This window comes from Asparagus officinalis, chromosome 8, assembly GCF_001876935.1.
Source record: "Asparagus officinalis chromosome 8, Aspof.V1, whole genome shotgun sequence".
Lineage (NCBI taxonomy): Eukaryota > Viridiplantae > Streptophyta > Magnoliopsida > Asparagales > Asparagaceae > Asparagus > Asparagus officinalis.
This window is the reverse complement of record NC_033801.1, coordinates 78,987,708-79,005,801: the sequence shown is the minus strand read 5'-3', so window position 1 is coordinate 79,005,801 and position 18,094 is coordinate 78,987,708. Positions and strand designations below refer to the sequence as shown.

The 18,094-nt window shown below is 36.1% G+C and overlaps 1 protein-coding gene across 1 annotated transcript; it reads left to right on the top strand.

Annotated features, from left to right (window-relative positions):
• On the top strand, positions 1,876 to 3,863 carry LOC109820646 (7-deoxyloganetin glucosyltransferase-like). The gene is made up of 3 exons (XM_020386824.1): positions 1,876 to 2,433; positions 2,611 to 3,093; positions 3,228 to 3,863. The coding sequence occupies exons 1-3, from the start codon at positions 1,932 to 1,934 to the stop codon at positions 3,668 to 3,670; spliced, it is 1,428 nt and encodes a 475-aa protein (XP_020242413.1). The 5' UTR covers positions 1,876 to 1,931; the 3' UTR covers positions 3,671 to 3,863.

Sequence of the window (18,094 nt, the reverse complement as noted above, 5' to 3'; positions counted from 1 at the left end):
AACTCCAAATTGTAGAGAAAGAACAAATTTGATAGAAATTAGGAACCACCTAACTGAACCCTAGATCGGATTCCAAATAGATCTCCTATCCACACGAGGAAAGCGAAATCTCCAACGGCAACTCCTAATGCTATCTCCACCGAAGCCTAGAACTCCAAGAACCAAGCTTCACACAAAAAATCTTCCTCCAGCAAAAAACCCTATATCTGAAATCTGGGCTCTAATACCACTTGTTGCGCGCAACGAAAATTTCGGCAGCACTTCGACAGCACAACAAGAGAGTCAGTTCGCAATAAGAATTCTTGTTTCTCAAAGGGAACAAGAATCTGAAGCCTAATATCCCATCAAAGTGGGATATTAGCTCTTCCTCTCGTCAGCTCTAGGACTGCGCGTCGAGGGAACCTAAAAGCTATTACAAATCACACAAATAGCAGTACAATCAATTTTTACGTGGTTCGGTAAATTGCCTACGTCCACGGGGCAAGGAGGGGGAGATCTACTAATAGAGGGAGAGAATACAACTAGGGTTTACAATCACTCACAATCTAAACCCTCAAACAAACTCTCTCAAATCCCTCACAAACTCTCTCTACAAAAGGGATGCACAAAAAACCTAAAAGAAAAACCTCTTCTTTTCTTTTGCACCGCAGCAGAAAATCTCCTGCTCTCAAATTCTTTGCCGCAGCCGCAAAACACAAAAAAACTCTGCACCTGTTCCGCAGTCGCACAAAGGAAAACCAACAAATTAACCTCCTGCACACAGCACGAAGCCTCTGTTTTTGCACCTGCAACCGCAAAAATTTCCCACGAAACAAATCCTTGCACACAACCCTAGGGGAACTGCACAAAAGGTATTTATATATTTATTTTCCTTCGTGGGCCGCCCGCACCAGATCCGATTTCTTCACGCGTAAACAAAACCGAGTCGGTTTTGTATTCTCTGCTTCGTACGCGGACATAATAGTCACGTGGGTGGGGGCCCACGTCTGCTCACACCTCAATTTACCCACCCTTTGAACATTACAACTGAAATCATTATCATAATTTTCTGATAAAATCTTAAAATTAAAGATGGTTTTCTAATAATCCTTTAACTTGAACTTTAGAGGGTTTGAAAAGTTATGGAGGTTTCTCTCATAATCGTCCATAGTTAAAAGAGTTTTTTTAGTCTATTTTTAGCTTTAAAGATTCTTCACGGGACGGTGTGCCGTGATGTACTGACTGTAGATGACTCTCCCTCGAGATATGGTGCATAGATCTTGGACGCCACCGCGCAGAGCACTGATGCATGTGACTGGTTGCATCCTAGAAAATGCACATCTTGACTCAGCCGGCGCAGCCGCATGAAAACAAATGATTTTGACATGTGCGTTACTGGACAACGAATTACTTTTTTTATTAGTTGTTTATTAATTGCTCAAAGTGGTGGAAGAATGAATCACTATGGCATGCCTGTTCTGATCTATGAATTACTTTTTTATTAGTTGTTGTTGAAAGTGGTTGAAGAATTATTTTCTCTATATATAATTTTATATATAATTTTATAAAAAAAAATTTACAAAATAGACATATTTTACTAAATATTTAAACAAATAGATCGTTTTGTTAAATATTTAGCAAAACAGATCTCTTTTTTGTCAACAGACCAAAAAGAGGTCGATTTTACAAAACAGACCATTCGAAACATGCGGGACTAGTAGCCCCGTATGATTTAATGGGATTAAATCATATGAGACTATTAGTCTCGTATGTTTCGAATGGTCTGTTTTGCAAAATCCAAGATGAGTCAAGGGGGGAAATAAGAAACAAAAAGAAAAGAATAGATAACTATAGTACTCATTGTTCGTGAGTGGGGGCTACTTAAGGACTTGAGACTAGCGCAGAGTTTGGCACAAACACCGTCACGGAGACAGGCTCATAGAGAGCTAGAGATGAGCTCCACAAGGGCAAAGGAGATGAGACCGCACGCGGTGTGCATGCCTTATCCAGCCCAAGGCCACATCCACGCAACGCTCAAGCTAGCGCGCCTCCTCCACTCCAAGGGCTTCCACATCACCTTCGTCCACACCGAGTCCAACTACAACCGAATCCTCTCCGCCGGCGACAACGACATCGGGGGCCTCGATGACTTCAGGTTCGAGACGATCCCCGACGGCGTGCCTCCTCACGCCCAGGGCCACGACTCTCTCCTCCTCGCAGTCCGGCACAAGCTCGCCTCGCCTTTCCGCGGCCTGTTGGAGAGGATGAACGACCCTTGTTCCGGAGTTCCACCCGTCAGCTGCATAATTTCTGATACTTTTACTACCTTCACGGTTGAGGTTGCTGAGGAATTTGGGATACCGGACGTGTTCTTTTGCTCCGTTAGCGCGGTTGGCTATCTGGGATTTATTCAGTTCAAGGATCTCGCCGAAAGAGGGTTGATGCCTATCGGAAGTACGTATGGATGGAGCTCAACGTATACTTAATCGTCTCTAAAATTGATTTTGTCACAGTTCTTTTTTTTTTTTATATATATTCCAATATCAGTAAAGAGGCAAATTGAGCTTCTTAATTACGGTCATTGGGGATTGATTTAGTTAAATTTAAAGCTCACCATGGTTGAATTTTTAGGTGAAAATGGATACCTCGAGACTCCCATCGACTGGATACCAGGGATCAAGAACATCCGATTGAAAAATCTCCCGAATATCAGAATAGATGATCCGGACAACATCATCTTCGACCTCCTCAAAGACGAAGCACAAGGAGCTCCTCGAGCATCGGCAATCATCATCAACACCTTTGAGGATCTTGAGGAGGAAGTCCTCAATGCAATGGCATCGTTTCTTCCTCCTATCTACACGATCGGACCCCTAACCTTGCTATGTCGACAAGAACTTGATAGCTCTGTGAAAACAGTCGGGTTCAATAGCCTATGGAGGGAGGATTCCAGTTGCTTGCAATGGCTAGAAGGAAGAGCACCTGGTTCAGTGATGTACGTCAATTTCGGAAGTATAGCTTTGATGACGGACGAGCAACTGATTGAGTTCGGGTGGGGGTTGGCTAATAGCGGCCACGACTTCTTGTGGGTGATCAGGCCTAATTCTAAAGAAGGTGCTGCTCATAATATTTTCCTTTCTTACAGTTTAGCTTTATATTGCCCATACGTATCCTAGAATATGTTTTGCTCTATTCAATACGTATGCCAATTGATAATAAGAGGGTTGTTTCTTCCTACATGACTGAAGGAGATCATTCTTCTATTTTACCGAAGGAGTTCTCGGATGAGACGAGGGACAGGGGCTTGCTGACGACCTGGTGTCCGCAGGAGGAAGTGCTCATGCACCCCTCGGTTGGAGGATTTCTGACCCATTGCGGGTGGAACTCGACAATGGAGAGCCTAAGTGCCGGCGTCCCCATGTTATGCTGGCCGTATATTGGCGATCAGCCAACGAATTGCTGGTATTTGTGTAGCCAGTTGGGGATCGGTATCGAGGTCGATAGCAATGTGAAGAGAGAGGGGGTCGAGGGGTTGATCAGAGAATTGATGGGGGGTGAGAGAGGGAAGGAGATGAAGAACAAGGCGTTGGAATGGAAGGAAGCTGCGGTTAAGGCAACCGAGCCGGGGGGCAAGTCCTACGTGAACCTTGATAGGGTGATCAAGGAGGTGCTTCTTGCGAGGAAAGAGTAGCTGGGGTTTTAATATTCAAAGATAATAAGTACACGTGTCGCATGACATATTTCTCTCCCTTTGTATTATGTTAGGTTAGTCGTTTCAAGCTTTTTCTAATGTGCTGTAGTGTCGTGCATATGTTTTTGACCTATATATTGTTTTCTTCTCCTGCTTCATCTACTTGAATAAATTGCCGTGTTGTTTTACTAAACATGACAGCAGAAAGCCAAGATGTACGTTAGATCCCATAACCTTCAGAAGAAAAGAATCATAGACACGGCTCTTTATTAAAAAAAATTCAAACAATAGTGATATTTGTCCAATAACCTATTCTAAAACAATATATTCAAATATGCAACAGCAGTATAATCACTAGAAAACGCAATCAAATATAGTAGCATGTACTATTATCTAGTTTAACAAATGGATACGTTATGTTGTATCTTAATTCAAGTTGAAGTCATATATGTTGAAATAAAAGGATGAGAGATAAGTTCTATATTATTATCGATTTTGAAGAAGAAGCTGCCTATTCCATATTTATACACTTTGTACGATCTCTATGAAAGTAAGAGGCTAATGTCCCATATTTATACACTTTGTATAATCTATACTATATATAAAAGGGCCGGGTGTGTTACAACTTTTGATTGTCCATTTTACCCCTCTCAAATTTGATAATTCTAACTTTACTTTAATTATTTTCTTTATTAAATTTATCTCAAAGTCTCATTCAACGAGTCTTAAATTAAATTAAATTAATTGCAAATCATCATAGGCTCTTAAGAAATTACATTACTAATTTAATTAAAAGCATATGTTGTGGATCCAATTAACTAACCACTTTTTCATTTTCCCTTTACATAACCTTTTTTTTATTTCTACACTATAAATTACGGTCATCCATTTTCTCCAACGTACCACATCACCTACTAAGCCAAATTCCTACACCAACACGATGGTTTATGAAATATGTTGTATGGAAAGTTTGTCAAATGACTTTTATTATGGTTTGTACATATATGTGCACGAGCATACATTGATAATATTTGTCAAATGGTTTGTAGACATCAATATTTATTTTTTATGGGGTTGAAGACTATGTCTCATGTGCAATAACATAGCTCTTGATTTGTGTTTTATCTATTGAATACTTGAAAAAGAGAAGGATAATAGATTATACAAAAGTTAATATTTGGAAGTCTTGATATTTAAGAGTACATAAAAATATGATTTGGAAGCCAAAGATTGTTTTCAGTATGTGCCTTTTTTCGAACTATGGATTGGGTAAGATTCTTATTGATCTTTTAATATTTGCAAAGAATGTATGATCTTGTTTTTAGAGTTTATGCAAAGCTATTTAAAGATTTCCCCCCTCACACAATGTTGTAAAGAGCTTTTTCCCCCTCATACAATGTTGTAAAGAGCTTTTCGTGCTATATATGATAAGTTGTGCTTTTTCTATTCAATATAGATCATAAGTTGCGCTTTCTTGTTCGTTAGATGTATTAATAGTTTAATTTCAACTAATTATTTAGTTCATATACATTTTAAGTTCAGAAGTGCTATCAATTTATCTGACGCTTTCAATGTTTTGTGCCCTTTTGATTTTTTTTACCTCTACTAAGCATCTTTTATGTTCTTTCATTAATAATTATGTTAAATCATATAACTTTATTTGTCTTCTTTTTGATTACTCACCAATAAGTTCTTTGTTCCTATCATCTTTAGGCTACAAAGATTTAACTAATAAAACAAATTGGCTACCTATCTTCTACTCATTGAGTAAACCAGAATACACAAATCTACATATAATATATATTTGATTGAATTGCGTGAAACTTTGATTTCTTATATGAAATCTAGATTACTTCGTCTTTTGATTGAGATTCATTAATTTAGATTAAAAAATTGACCTATACAATTCCTCTATGAGCAAAGTTATTCAAACAACATCTTTATATCATTGTGATTCCATCTTGCTAGTATACTTTTTGTAAATTTGCATCTACTAACAATTTTTGCTATTCCAACAAGATACTAGACATTTAATGTTAATTATTCAGTAGCCTTTGTAACTTTCATGAATGCTACATTGAGAATCAATACGCTATATAAGTAAACATTATATAAGTAAACATTATATAAGTAAACATTATATCATAAGTACATATTTAATAATCAATAATGTAGAATATATTATTATTCACTAATAAATTCTTCAACCAAATATGCCACGTGCAATGCACGTGTGGCATGCTAGTTTATATAAAAGAAAAACGCTAATTAAAAAAGTACCTATAAGAAAGAAATGTCCTAAACTGTGTGAGATCTTATAATTAACTAACACATCAAATCAAGATATCTTTATATAGGCAATAAATGTTCTAAATATTCCAATACTCCCACTCAAACTAAAGCATAATGACTAGCGAAGGTTGCCCCGACAAAAGTTGAATAGTTGATGATAACTTATCCAAAAAGGAGTTAGTTTGCCACTCCTGGTATCCAGGTTATATCAGCATAAAAGTGATTGAAATAAACCCGATTATGCCAACAACCGACCAAAAAAATAGCGGAGGCAGAAATAACGCGAAGAGAAAAAGGTTTTGCAAGTGACATCGACAAACAACGATTTGTGGAGGATGAAAGATAAAGATGCTCCACAAGCGATGCAATAGAAAGAATCTTGCAAGCAAGATAAGAGATCATGCAATGCAACGATACAGAAGTCAATGTTTTTATGTGTATACTGAAATCCGATAAAACCGAGTAACTGCATAAAAATCAACAAAGGCGAGATCAATATAGGGCGCTAGAATAACACTGAGATCAAGAGAGAATGCTGAAATAATATAAGATAACCCATGCAGTAAATAGAGATCCGAGCTGCAAATCAGGCAAACAAGCCAAGAAATCGAGCTGAATAATGAGATCCGCTAGACTAAAACTGAGAAAATCTCAAAAGTTGCTTGTAGCTTCTGAATAGTTGTATGAGTTGAGCATATATATATATATATATATATATATATATATATATAATGATATAAATGAGANATATAATGATGCACCTGAGAAAAATCAAAGTGAAAGATCAACCAAACATAGGACAAAGTTCAATGTAAAAAAACAAAAAATCAACAATATTCTTCTAAATATGCATCTACTGTTAAGATGATGAGAGATGATCCATTTGAAGAAAACAAAATGGAAGCGTATGAAATTTGAAGCGGAGGTAAAAACCGTGCACATTATTGATGTTGAAGCCAAAAAAGATGCCAGCGAGGTCGATGCTCATATTGAGGTCAAAGCCACCAAGGACAAGCGCAATGACAGCGCTTGCACAATGATGACGCTTGTAGAAAATTCCTCTCGGCAACCCCAAGACATAAAAAGAAGGCGGCCTCTAGGATAGGAAAACTTGCTTGCTTTTATACCATGTTGAAATTAAAAAGAAAAAAAAAGAAAACTTCTACATTCTCATTGATTTTGAAAAGGGCAATGCCCCATATTTATTTGCGTTGTAGAATCTCTATAGAAGTACAACTCTAAGGGCTGTTTGGATCTTTCTTAGTAAGCCATACGATAGCTATAGTAATATGGAAATCAATCGTCCAGCAAGACCTGACAGCTACAGTAACATCAAGTCAAACCATAAGGGGCTGTTTGGTTACATTATTTCTTGAGTCAAAGTGGTGTAAAGTTACTGTACATGGGGTCCACGTTTAGCTTTCACTGTTTTACAGTATTTGCATGCAACTTTAAAATCATGTAAAGTTGCTGATGTGTCACCCAATTGGTGATGTGTCCGTGTAAAGCAAAATCCCCCCAAAATGAGCTGTTTTGGGCGGAAAGCTGCTATAATGTCAGTAAAGGACATTAAAAAAAATAAACTTACCAATTAACTCATCTTTCCATCACCACTCTTCCTTCTCTATTTCTTCTTGTGTCATAAATACTCTAGTTTACATTATACTATCCAAACAATGTAATACTATTATTTTAGGATTCACAAAGATTCCTAACCAAACAATATAAACACTAAAATGAAAAGTGGTGAGGTGGATAACCACTTTCCATTTTGTGTCATAAATACTCTAGTTTCCCTAATGCATCCAAATAGCCCCTAAGGAGATGAAGCGAATTGCATAGAGGCTGCCAGCAAGGTTTTGCAAGGCCCCATCAGCCTTTTCTTTACACAAACCAAACAGAATGAAAGGGGCTGTTTGGATGCCTTTAGGAAACTAGAGTATTTATGACACAAAATAGAAAGTGGTTATCCATCTCACCACTTTCCATTCGAGTGTTTACATTGTTTGGTTAGGAATCTTTGTGAATCCTAAAATAATAGTATTACATTGTTTGGATAGTATAATGTAAACTAAAGTATTTATGACACAAAATGGAAAGTGGTTATCCACCTCACCACTTTCTATAAGATTTTAACTTTTTTATTATTTTTTTTGACACATTTATGACATTGTGTAAGCTTTCCAACAAAATCACTCCTAATTTTCGTGATTTTACTTTCGGTGACACCTCATCAAAAGGTGCAAGCTTTTCATGTAAAAGAGAATTTAAACAAACAATGTAAAGTGATGAAAGCTGACATTGGGACCCACTTTTTTACACTTTCCATCCTTTTACATGATAAAAACATACAACCAAACAGCCCCAAAGTGTAAAGCTACTGTAGCTGTCAGATTACCGTAACAACCTAGAGAAAACAGCCCCAAACAAACAGCCTCTAATAAGAAAAGGTAACAACAATAGAAGAAATACCTAAATTATAATAATTTATTAACACATCGAATCAAGATATCTTTAACAAAGGTAATAAAACTTCTGCATCTTCCAACAATATTCTAGCTATGATTCTAAGCCTACTTTTTCTATTATGACCTCTAATTTAGCTCTAGGTTCTTTACACACTACATGGGATATCTTGAGTAACTGTGTTGCATGCTTCCTTTGCTCTCGGACAAGGGGAGCCTCGAGAGGACATGGGATTCCCTCACCCTAAAAGTCATGGTCATAGCGGTCGTCATGGTATTCCAGACCCCTGAACTTCACCGTAGTTGTGTACGGGTCCGGTTATATGAAGCATGATTATCAAATGATGGAAATAATTACCCATAGACGCCTGAGTTTGCCATAAATTGTCAATAGGTCCAAAAGTATTGACCAAGTGCTATAAAGATTAGTAATAACCCCAGGTTAACCCTTTTTATGGGACTTAACCACTATTTGAACCTATCGGATCTAGTTTGTGGAGTGATTAACTTACAGCACAAGTCATGGTCATAGCGGTCGTCACGGTATTCCAGACCCCTGAACTTCACCGTAGTTGTGTACGGGTCCGGTTATATGAAGCATGATTATCAAATGATGGAAATAATTACCCATAGACGCCTGAGTTTGCCATAAATTGTCAATAAGTCCAAAAGTATTGACCAAGTGCTATAAAGATTAGTAATAACCCCAGGTTAACCCTTTTTATGGGACTTAACCACTATTTGAACCTATCGGATCTAGTTTGTGGAGTGATTAACTTACAGCACAAGTCATGGTCATAGCGGTCGTCACGGTATTCCAGACCCCTGAACTTCACCGTAGTTGTGTACGGGTCCGGTTATATGAAGCATGATTATCAAATGATGGAAATAATTACCCATAGACGCCTGAGTTTGCCATAAATTGTCAATAGGTCCAAAAGTATTGACCAAGTGCTATAAAGATTAGTAATAACCCCAGGTTAACCCTTTTTATGGGACTTAACCACTATTTGAACCTATCGGATCTAGTTTGTGGAGTGATTAACTTACAGCACGAGTCTACCTGGAATGAGTATTAACCTTAAATTTTTTTATAGGAGCTTGTGGATATCACAGAGGACAAAATTGGGAGATTCAGACAATGAAGAGATGAGTTCATTTCTCACTAGTATTTTTTTTAATATAAACCGCTAGAGTATTATATATTTGATTGGTCTTGTGCTCGAGATATAACTATTTTATTATTTTCATGTATATAAAATGAAATGTGAATTGACATATACAATGATAACCTATCTCCATAATATGATCTTTATTTCATATGAGATACGAAAGGTAATTGTGATTTCATTTAAAAAAAAGAAATTGTGATTTCATATAGAATGTTATATGTGATTTTGGCTCGTATGGGATGTCAAATAAATGTGAATTTTGTTTATTTGAAAGCTATTAAAGAAAGAAGTATTTTAAATGTGTTAACAACAATTTGACGGATTCAAGAGATTTTCTAGTGATTTGATAGTTGAAACAAACTTGATAAAAGTGAATTCCACGAACTATTTTATTGAAATGATGAGTTTTACACTCATCAATTTGATTTGAAAGTGTTTATGATTTTAACGAAGTGATCAAGTTTATACCAATAGTATTTTTGGTACAAGTGATGTGTTTTTGAAAGAGCAATTAGTATGTAAGAAGTATGGAGCTAAGTGCTATGCGTGACTAAATGATACATCGTGTAAACATGACGGGAGCCACCTCTAGAACTCATAGGAGTCACATCTAGAGTCCACATTATTCGATAAAGATTTTCGATGTTTTCAAAACCCTCAAAAAAGCCACTATGGAGTGTTTTGTTTGTACCTGCCATATGGTGAATACACCTTTATATGGCCCTCTTGGTATTTCTGATGTTCTCTTTTAGGCATTTCTAATCTGGTAGGCAGCCTATAATAATTTTAGGTGCATTCGATTCCCGGGAATTATGTGTTATGTGATGTATTTCTAATGTTCACTTTTAGGCATTTCTAATCTGTCCGGCAGCCTATAACAATGTTTGGTGCATTCAATTCTCGAGAATTATGTCTTCCGTGATGTATTTTTACACATTTCTATGCTACTGAGCTATAACATTCATAGCCGTAGTGTGACATATGATATGATCCTGCAACTATGTGAACTTATTAAAATTTGATATTATGGCATTTGACTATTTATTTGAAAAATGGTAATCTTTTGATTTCGCACACTTTTTCATAGTTTGTTTTCTTTCTCAACATTTATCTTGATTGCAAAAAGCCTGATTAGGAACGTATGACAGTCTATTCAGTTTGCACATAAGAAAGAATTTTAAAATTGACTAAATGGCATTTAAATACCTTATAGTTTCACACTCTTAGCACTTATATACCCTCAGCTGTATTTTATAACATTTACATACCTTGAGTTGGTCAAAATTGGCATGTTAATACCCTAAATTTTGCAAACGTAAAAGTTTTTATTCAAAAGTTCTCATATAATATTTATATGCTAATCTTATAACTTTCTCTCTAATAAGTTTGTTGAATGTATTGTTAAATCTTTTTAAATTCTATTTTTAAAATACAATTATGATAAATTTAAATTAAGTTTTGGGTAGGTTTAATAGTAATTTAATCAATATAAACGGTTAAAAGCTCTAAAATTAGCATATGAATATTATATGAAAACTTTCGGATGAAAATTTTTATGTTTGTAAAATATAGGTATTAACTTGGAAATTTTGACCAATTAAGGGTATATAAATGCTACGAAATACAACTGAGGGTATATAAATGCTGAAGGACTGAAACTGTGGCGTATTTAAGTGCTATTTAGCATTTAAAATTTTGCATTCTTTCTTGAAATTATTAATAATGTGTCACCTCAGAAATTCAGGTGCAAAACCTATAATTCACTATTTTGAGAACTATTAGTTTGTTAGATATCTAGAAACTCTAGTGGGAAATGTTCTCACTGGATTTTAGCTCAGCCCGTCATTTTTTAATTTTTTTCCAGATTCTGCATAGCATGTGCCACTGAATTATGGAATGAAAACTTTGCTAAGAGGCGTCATAGGATAGCCTCACTTTTGCCACGTGTACTGCTAGTCAATATATTTTGGTTTGTAAAATATTTGTAACAGTGCGCTTTCGAGTTGTATGTATTGATTATGTGTATACAGTTTATTTTTAACTTCTATCATTAGTAGGTTTATATATTTAAAAAAAGCTATGTTATAATAGCCCATAATCAATCAACTAATCTCAATATCTCTTAAAAAGGAATTATATGTAAAGAGGATATTAATAGGCGGATTTTTGCAAGTTCCATCATAACACGCTGTCAGGATTACAAATCTCTTGGATTTTGTTCGTCTCTTGCTCTTGGAGGTTTGTGGCAGCCCAAGGAAATATAACCCTAAATTTCTCTTCCATAAAAATTTACTTTTTAATCATTTTATGTGCTTATGTGGATGTTTTCATTATATAAAAGTGTAATAGAGTTAATATTAATTATTAGTTTATGATTTATTTTAAAGTCTATCAAGGATTAGGAACAAACTCCATATTATCTTTTGTGTCATTTTAGCTCACATTTAACCAATTATCTTGTCTGATTAGGTTTAATTATTCATTTTCCTTTTAGAATGCTATTTTTTGAAGTGTTTTCACTTTTGCAATGCTATACTTTCTCACGCCAAGCTTGCTTTCATGTCGGTCTCAATGACATAATAATTCAAATTGATTTCGGATTACATTTATTTTCTGTCAATTCAATTATCAATATGAAAATTTAAATTGGGTGTAGTTCATTTAAACGAACATTAAAGCAAATTAAATAATCACAATGATAAAGTTTAGAAATATAAGTAAGCAAAAACCATCAAAGTGGAACCGAGTAACAAGTTTTAGTAAAGATGTAAACCACATATACTTAATCATGGCATAAAATCTAGTAACCCTAAATTTCTCTTCCATAAAAATATAAATCTTATAAATTTTATGCAAATACTAAAATAGAGGGGGATTTCTGTAAAAATACAAACCTCCTTACTGCATGCTTGCCAATCCTCTTCCTTGATGGAAAAATATCATTGGAAGCCAAGAATGGCTCATATGGGGATAAGAATAAGAAGAGGAAAGACAAGAAGAAAGAAAGATAAACCATCCAGGCCTTGTTCTTTCCAGGCCTTGTTCTTTCAAAGACCACTGCTTGCTAAATTATTTGCTGGAGATTGAGTTAAGAGTGGGAAAGACAATGGAAAGAGAAGGAGAAAGAGAAGGGACTATCAATTTAGTATCCAACCCAAAACCCTGAGGTATAGATCTTTCCCTCGCCCAATTAAGTCTCTAACTTGTTTGTTGATAATGATAAACCAATTTTTGATTTTGTTGTTTGAGTAAAAGTTACGAAATAAGGATTGTTTGGGGATAAAAATGAAAAGGAAAAGAACAAGAAAGACAAGCAAAGGAGTATAGAGAAGAGATAAAAGGTAAATATGAGAAATTATCTTTAGGCCCTTAATATCACAAACCTTTGCTTATTAGCCTGAATTGAGTAAAAAGGATATAGATTTTGAATATTACCATGCCCCCTGAAGCTCTTTGGTGCTCGAGCCCTAACAAAGTGAATTAAGACGATGATGAATATGCATAGACAATTAGCTATAGGCCCCTGTTGTTCTACAAATTTGTAAATGAGTCCAGACAAATTTGTAAATGAGTCCAGACATAGTAAGTAGGCCTGGATGATTATCTAAGCCCCCTAAACTTGCCATAGATTGCTACTTGGTCCAAAATCACTAAAGAAGTGTTATAAAAATTATGATAAATTGCTAAGTTTAGCATTAAATCTATATCAACCATCTTTTTATGGGTCTTAAACAATATATGAACATATTGGACCTAGAATATAGAGTGATTAGTATGAATATATAGAAATTTGGTCTTGATTCTATGTCTTATTATAATATAGGACCTTATGGATATCAAAGGGGTCTAAAATGGGAGAGTCCAATTGGTTTAGAGGTGAGTTCACTTTTCAATTGTATTTTCTAATATAAATGACATGACTATTATATTTGACTAATATTGTGCTTTAGAGATAACTATTTTATAATTTTAATGTATATAAAATGAAATGTGATTTGACCTATATCCTAACAACCTATTGAAGAAATGACGAGCACCGCGACGAAGACCGCAGGAAAAACAGCAGAAGACATTCTGGCAGTTTCGTGGTCGACAGCGGATGACGCGGCGAATGACCACAAACGTGCACACGACTGCGAAAAGTCTAGACTTTTCGCGATCGACCGCGATGGGTTCTGCGATCGAGCGGCCAAACCCTGTAGGGGTTTTTAGTCTAGGTCGTTGGATCCGGTCGACCGCGCGTGGTTCTACGATCGATCGCGAGTCGGGTCTGCAGTTGAGTTTGGTTTTCTGACCCGTTTCGTTCTGAGTTGATATATAATCTTAATCCTAATTAATTAGGGTTAAGCAAAGACGTTTTGAGTAGTATTTGAGAGAGGATTGAGGCATCCAATTGTGGGAGAGTTGTAAGAGATCTAGAGGCTTTGTTTTAGGGTTTATTTGGTGAGATTTGTAATCCTATTTGTATTCTCTGATTTCTAATAGTAAGAACTCCCCCCTCCTTGCCCTATGAACGTAGGCAACTTGCCGAACAACGTAAAATTCGTTTGTCTTGCTGTGATATTGTGTTTGTCTTATTGGTTGTGATTTATCTCGTTCTTGTTCATGTGGTTTCAAGCTTCCGCCGCGCACAACACCTATCCTAATAATATGATTTTGATCTCATACAAAATATTAAAGGTAAATGTGATTTCATATAAAATGTTTTAAATAATTTTGGTTCCAATGCGATCTCAAATAAATGTGAATATTACTTTATTTCAGAGTTATTGAAGAAATAAATGTTTTGAATGTGTTTCAACGATCTAACTGATTCACGAAATTTTCTATAAAATGGCATTTGAATATGTTCTGGCCCTTTTAGACAAGGTTGCTGATAGTGGATTGCGGCGCGTCGCGGCGAGGTACCGCTAAAGCTATTTCGGGCTATTACGGCGAAATAGTGGCAAATAACGCATAGTCAAATAGCGGTCAAATATAAATATACTTCTTGTATTATTTCTTCAATTCGTCATTCAATAAATAAACATGCTATATTTCTTCATTCATTCAATAACTCAATAAGTTATAAATTTATAATGATTTGATTGATTTCAAATGTTAATTATACAGGTTTTCTGGAAGTTGGAAATCTCAAGGGCACCGATCATTTCAGTGCAACCGCTGATTATGAAGATCAAGCCGTTTATCGCATACATAATTAGTTGTAAAATTCTTGTATTATCAGTAAATAACAATTGATAAGCTTGTTGTATGAATGAACTATGAAGAAATTCAAGAAATATAGCATCATAGTTAAATTAGTTGATTACCTTTTCCTTTGTTACAGATCAAGCCAATAGAGATGGAGATGTCGCAAGAGGGAAGCTTGTCGGAGACTCGGTTGTCATCGCTAGAATCGTGGAAGTCGGTGAGAGCGAAGCAACAGGGATTCAGGAGGCAGAAGTAGCTGGAGAGGAGACTTGGAGAGAGGCGGAAGTCGCTAGAGCGAAGCAATCGGGAGGCGGTTAGGGCACTCAAACACTGGAGCGAAGCAATCGGGAATGGGAGGTGCTGGAGCGGAGACTCGGAGAGAGAGGCAAAAGTCGCTAGAGCGAAGCAATCAGGAGCGGGAGGCGCTGGAGCGGAGACTCGGAGAGAGGCGAAAGTCGCTGGAGCGAAGCAATCGGGAGGCGGCTAGGGTTCGAGAGTGGGAGAGAAGCAATCGTCGTGGGAGAGGGTTTAAGTGTAACGAGTTGGGTTCGGGTTCGGGTCGGGTTCTGGGCGAAATAATTCATATAGGTGCGAATAGCGGTTTAGCGGGTTAAGCACTTTTAAGCGCTAAACAGCGCTATTATGCGCTAATCGAACGAATACCGAATTTTTCCGCTAAAGCAAGCCGCAAAACCCCTACGTGTAGCGTCGAAGGGCCGCGACCGCTATTCGCGCCGCTATAGCCCCGCTATTCACCGCTATTTACAACACTGCTTTTAGATATTTCTGAATATGTTCTGGCCCTATGTAATGTTCTGTCCGTGCTTGCCATATGGTGAATACACATTTATCTAGCCCTTTTAGAATTTTCTGAATATGTTCTGTCCCTCCTTGGGCATTTCTAATCTGGCTAGCAGCTTATGGTAGTACTAGGTCCATTCTATTCCTGGAAATTATCTGTTTTGTGATGTGTTCTACACGCCATTTCATGCTACTAGGCTATAATATTCGTAGTTTTAGTGTCCCCTATGATGTGATTCTTGTAATAACTATGTGAACAACTCATCGAGATTTGAAATTCTGATATTTGATTATGAATTTAAGTAAACGATAATCTTTTTATTTGCACAAATTTTAATAGTGTTTTCTTTCTCAGTATTTATTTTGATTGCAAAAAGTCTGGTTCAGGAATATATAAAAGTGTATTTAGTTTGTACCTAAGAAAGAATTTTAAAATTTTGCATTCTTTTTTAAAATTACTGATAATGCATTCTTTACACAATATTTTGACATTTCAGAATTTCAAGTGCAAAACCTATAATTCACTACTTCTAAGAAGTATTATTTTGTTAAATACCTAGGATCTAGGGGGAAATATTCTCACTAAGCTTTAACCCATCCCATTGTTTAAAAAAAAAATTCAAATTTGTATAGCTTCATATACAGGCTGAATTTTTGGTTGTGGCATGTTGCAAGGAGAAGATATATAAAAAAAACCTATCTTTTAGTGTTATGTACAGTCAGGTAATGTGTTTTGATTATGTAAAATGCTTGTAACGGGGAGCTTTCAGGTTGTACGTACTAACTAAATATATAGTTTGCTCTGAACTTCTGCCATCAGCAGGTTTATATATTTTGAGAAAATTTATGTGATACAAAGTGTCGGGCATGATACCTGATATCTACATGAGACTTGTCTTATGCACGGGTCGCTGCTATTGCGTACCCACATATATCATATGTTGTGGTTTTAGGGCGTGATATGTAATATGAAGTGCCAAACTTGCATGTTTGCCACATGCAGGAGACTTGTCTTATGCACAGATCACTGTTATCGCGTACTCGTATGTATCTTCCACTATTGTTTCGAGGCGTGAGAGTGGTGATGGTCATTATAACTGTAGATTCAATACCTTTTCTCACTACACCAATCTCGCATATGAGTTCTTCTAGTAACATCAGAAACAATCAACCCATACCTCAGTGGTCAAGTCTTTCCACTGCCCATACAATATCTAATAGCTTGGCATCTCACACTCAGTCCAATCTGATAATGCAATTTTTTCTCCTAATCTGTTGGGCTATAGATTCAGGAGTCTAGTATAAGGTGACGCCTCTTTCTTTATCACTATTCACTCACGTATGCTTGCACCTGATGTTCATTCCGCTGTGGGTTCTCCTAGTTCATGTCAAAATATTGGCCACACTTCCCCTTGCTCCATTGCATTTATCCATTTGACTTTATAATCTAGTCTACTGTATGTTAGTACTCACTAAATAGTTCCATTGTCACTTACCATTTATCTTACTTATTGCGTTCTACACATCTATGATTGTTCATTTCGGGTTCAACACTTCCAATTTTCATAAATCATACTCTTCGGAAATCTAGCCGCTATCCATTGAGTGAGGCCTCAGTGTGCTATCTTTCTTTACCTGTTCCTTTCTTCTTCTTACTGTTGTTATCCTACTTTACATTCTGGTTGATGGTCTACGGAAGGAACGTTTTGCTCACTGACTGCACGTTCAAAGAATGGACACTAGTCAGAGAATTAACACGCAAAAGGAGAAAGAGTAATAAAATTGTCAGTTACTGGACTTATGAACCTGGTCTTCCAATATCTTATCAGATAATTGATTTAAGTGTGTTTTTAGTTAAATAGACAATGAGGTATGTGCCATTGTGGATCAAGAAGATGTAATAGAATGGTCAGCAAATTAGTGCCTCCAAGTCTCTAGTTTTGCCAACAATTAACGAAGGAATGCTAGATAGCATGTAAGCCAACATTTGACCATAGAACAACAAAGGATCGAGTTAATCTAGAAAGAGGGTGAATAACTTAATTACCCAAAAAAATGGTTACTATGCAACGTTGTTTTGATATTCTGCGATCAGGAGTAAAGAAACCTATTAATTTCATATGAAACATCTGTTATCAGAATAGCAGACCACTAAATACACAACTTCCGATTGTCAGAATTTCATTTGGATTTAGATGACGTGTCTTTAGCTACAAGATATTTAATTCCAATCCTCAAATCATTAATCCTCACAATCATCTCTTTATCTGTTTGTGTTGAAAAGGATCTTAAGAATGTGGTATCCCATAGACTGGATACTTAGAATGACATTCCAATTATTTGCAAGCCCAGGAAGAATGGATATCAACAGCTACTGAGACAAGGATAATATTGGCAACGACTTGGTGCCCAAGTAAATAGAAATAAGCAAGTTGGATACTTCTATTATTTAATATTTTAAAAATATAAAAATAGGTCATACATGAAGAGCATGTTTCAAG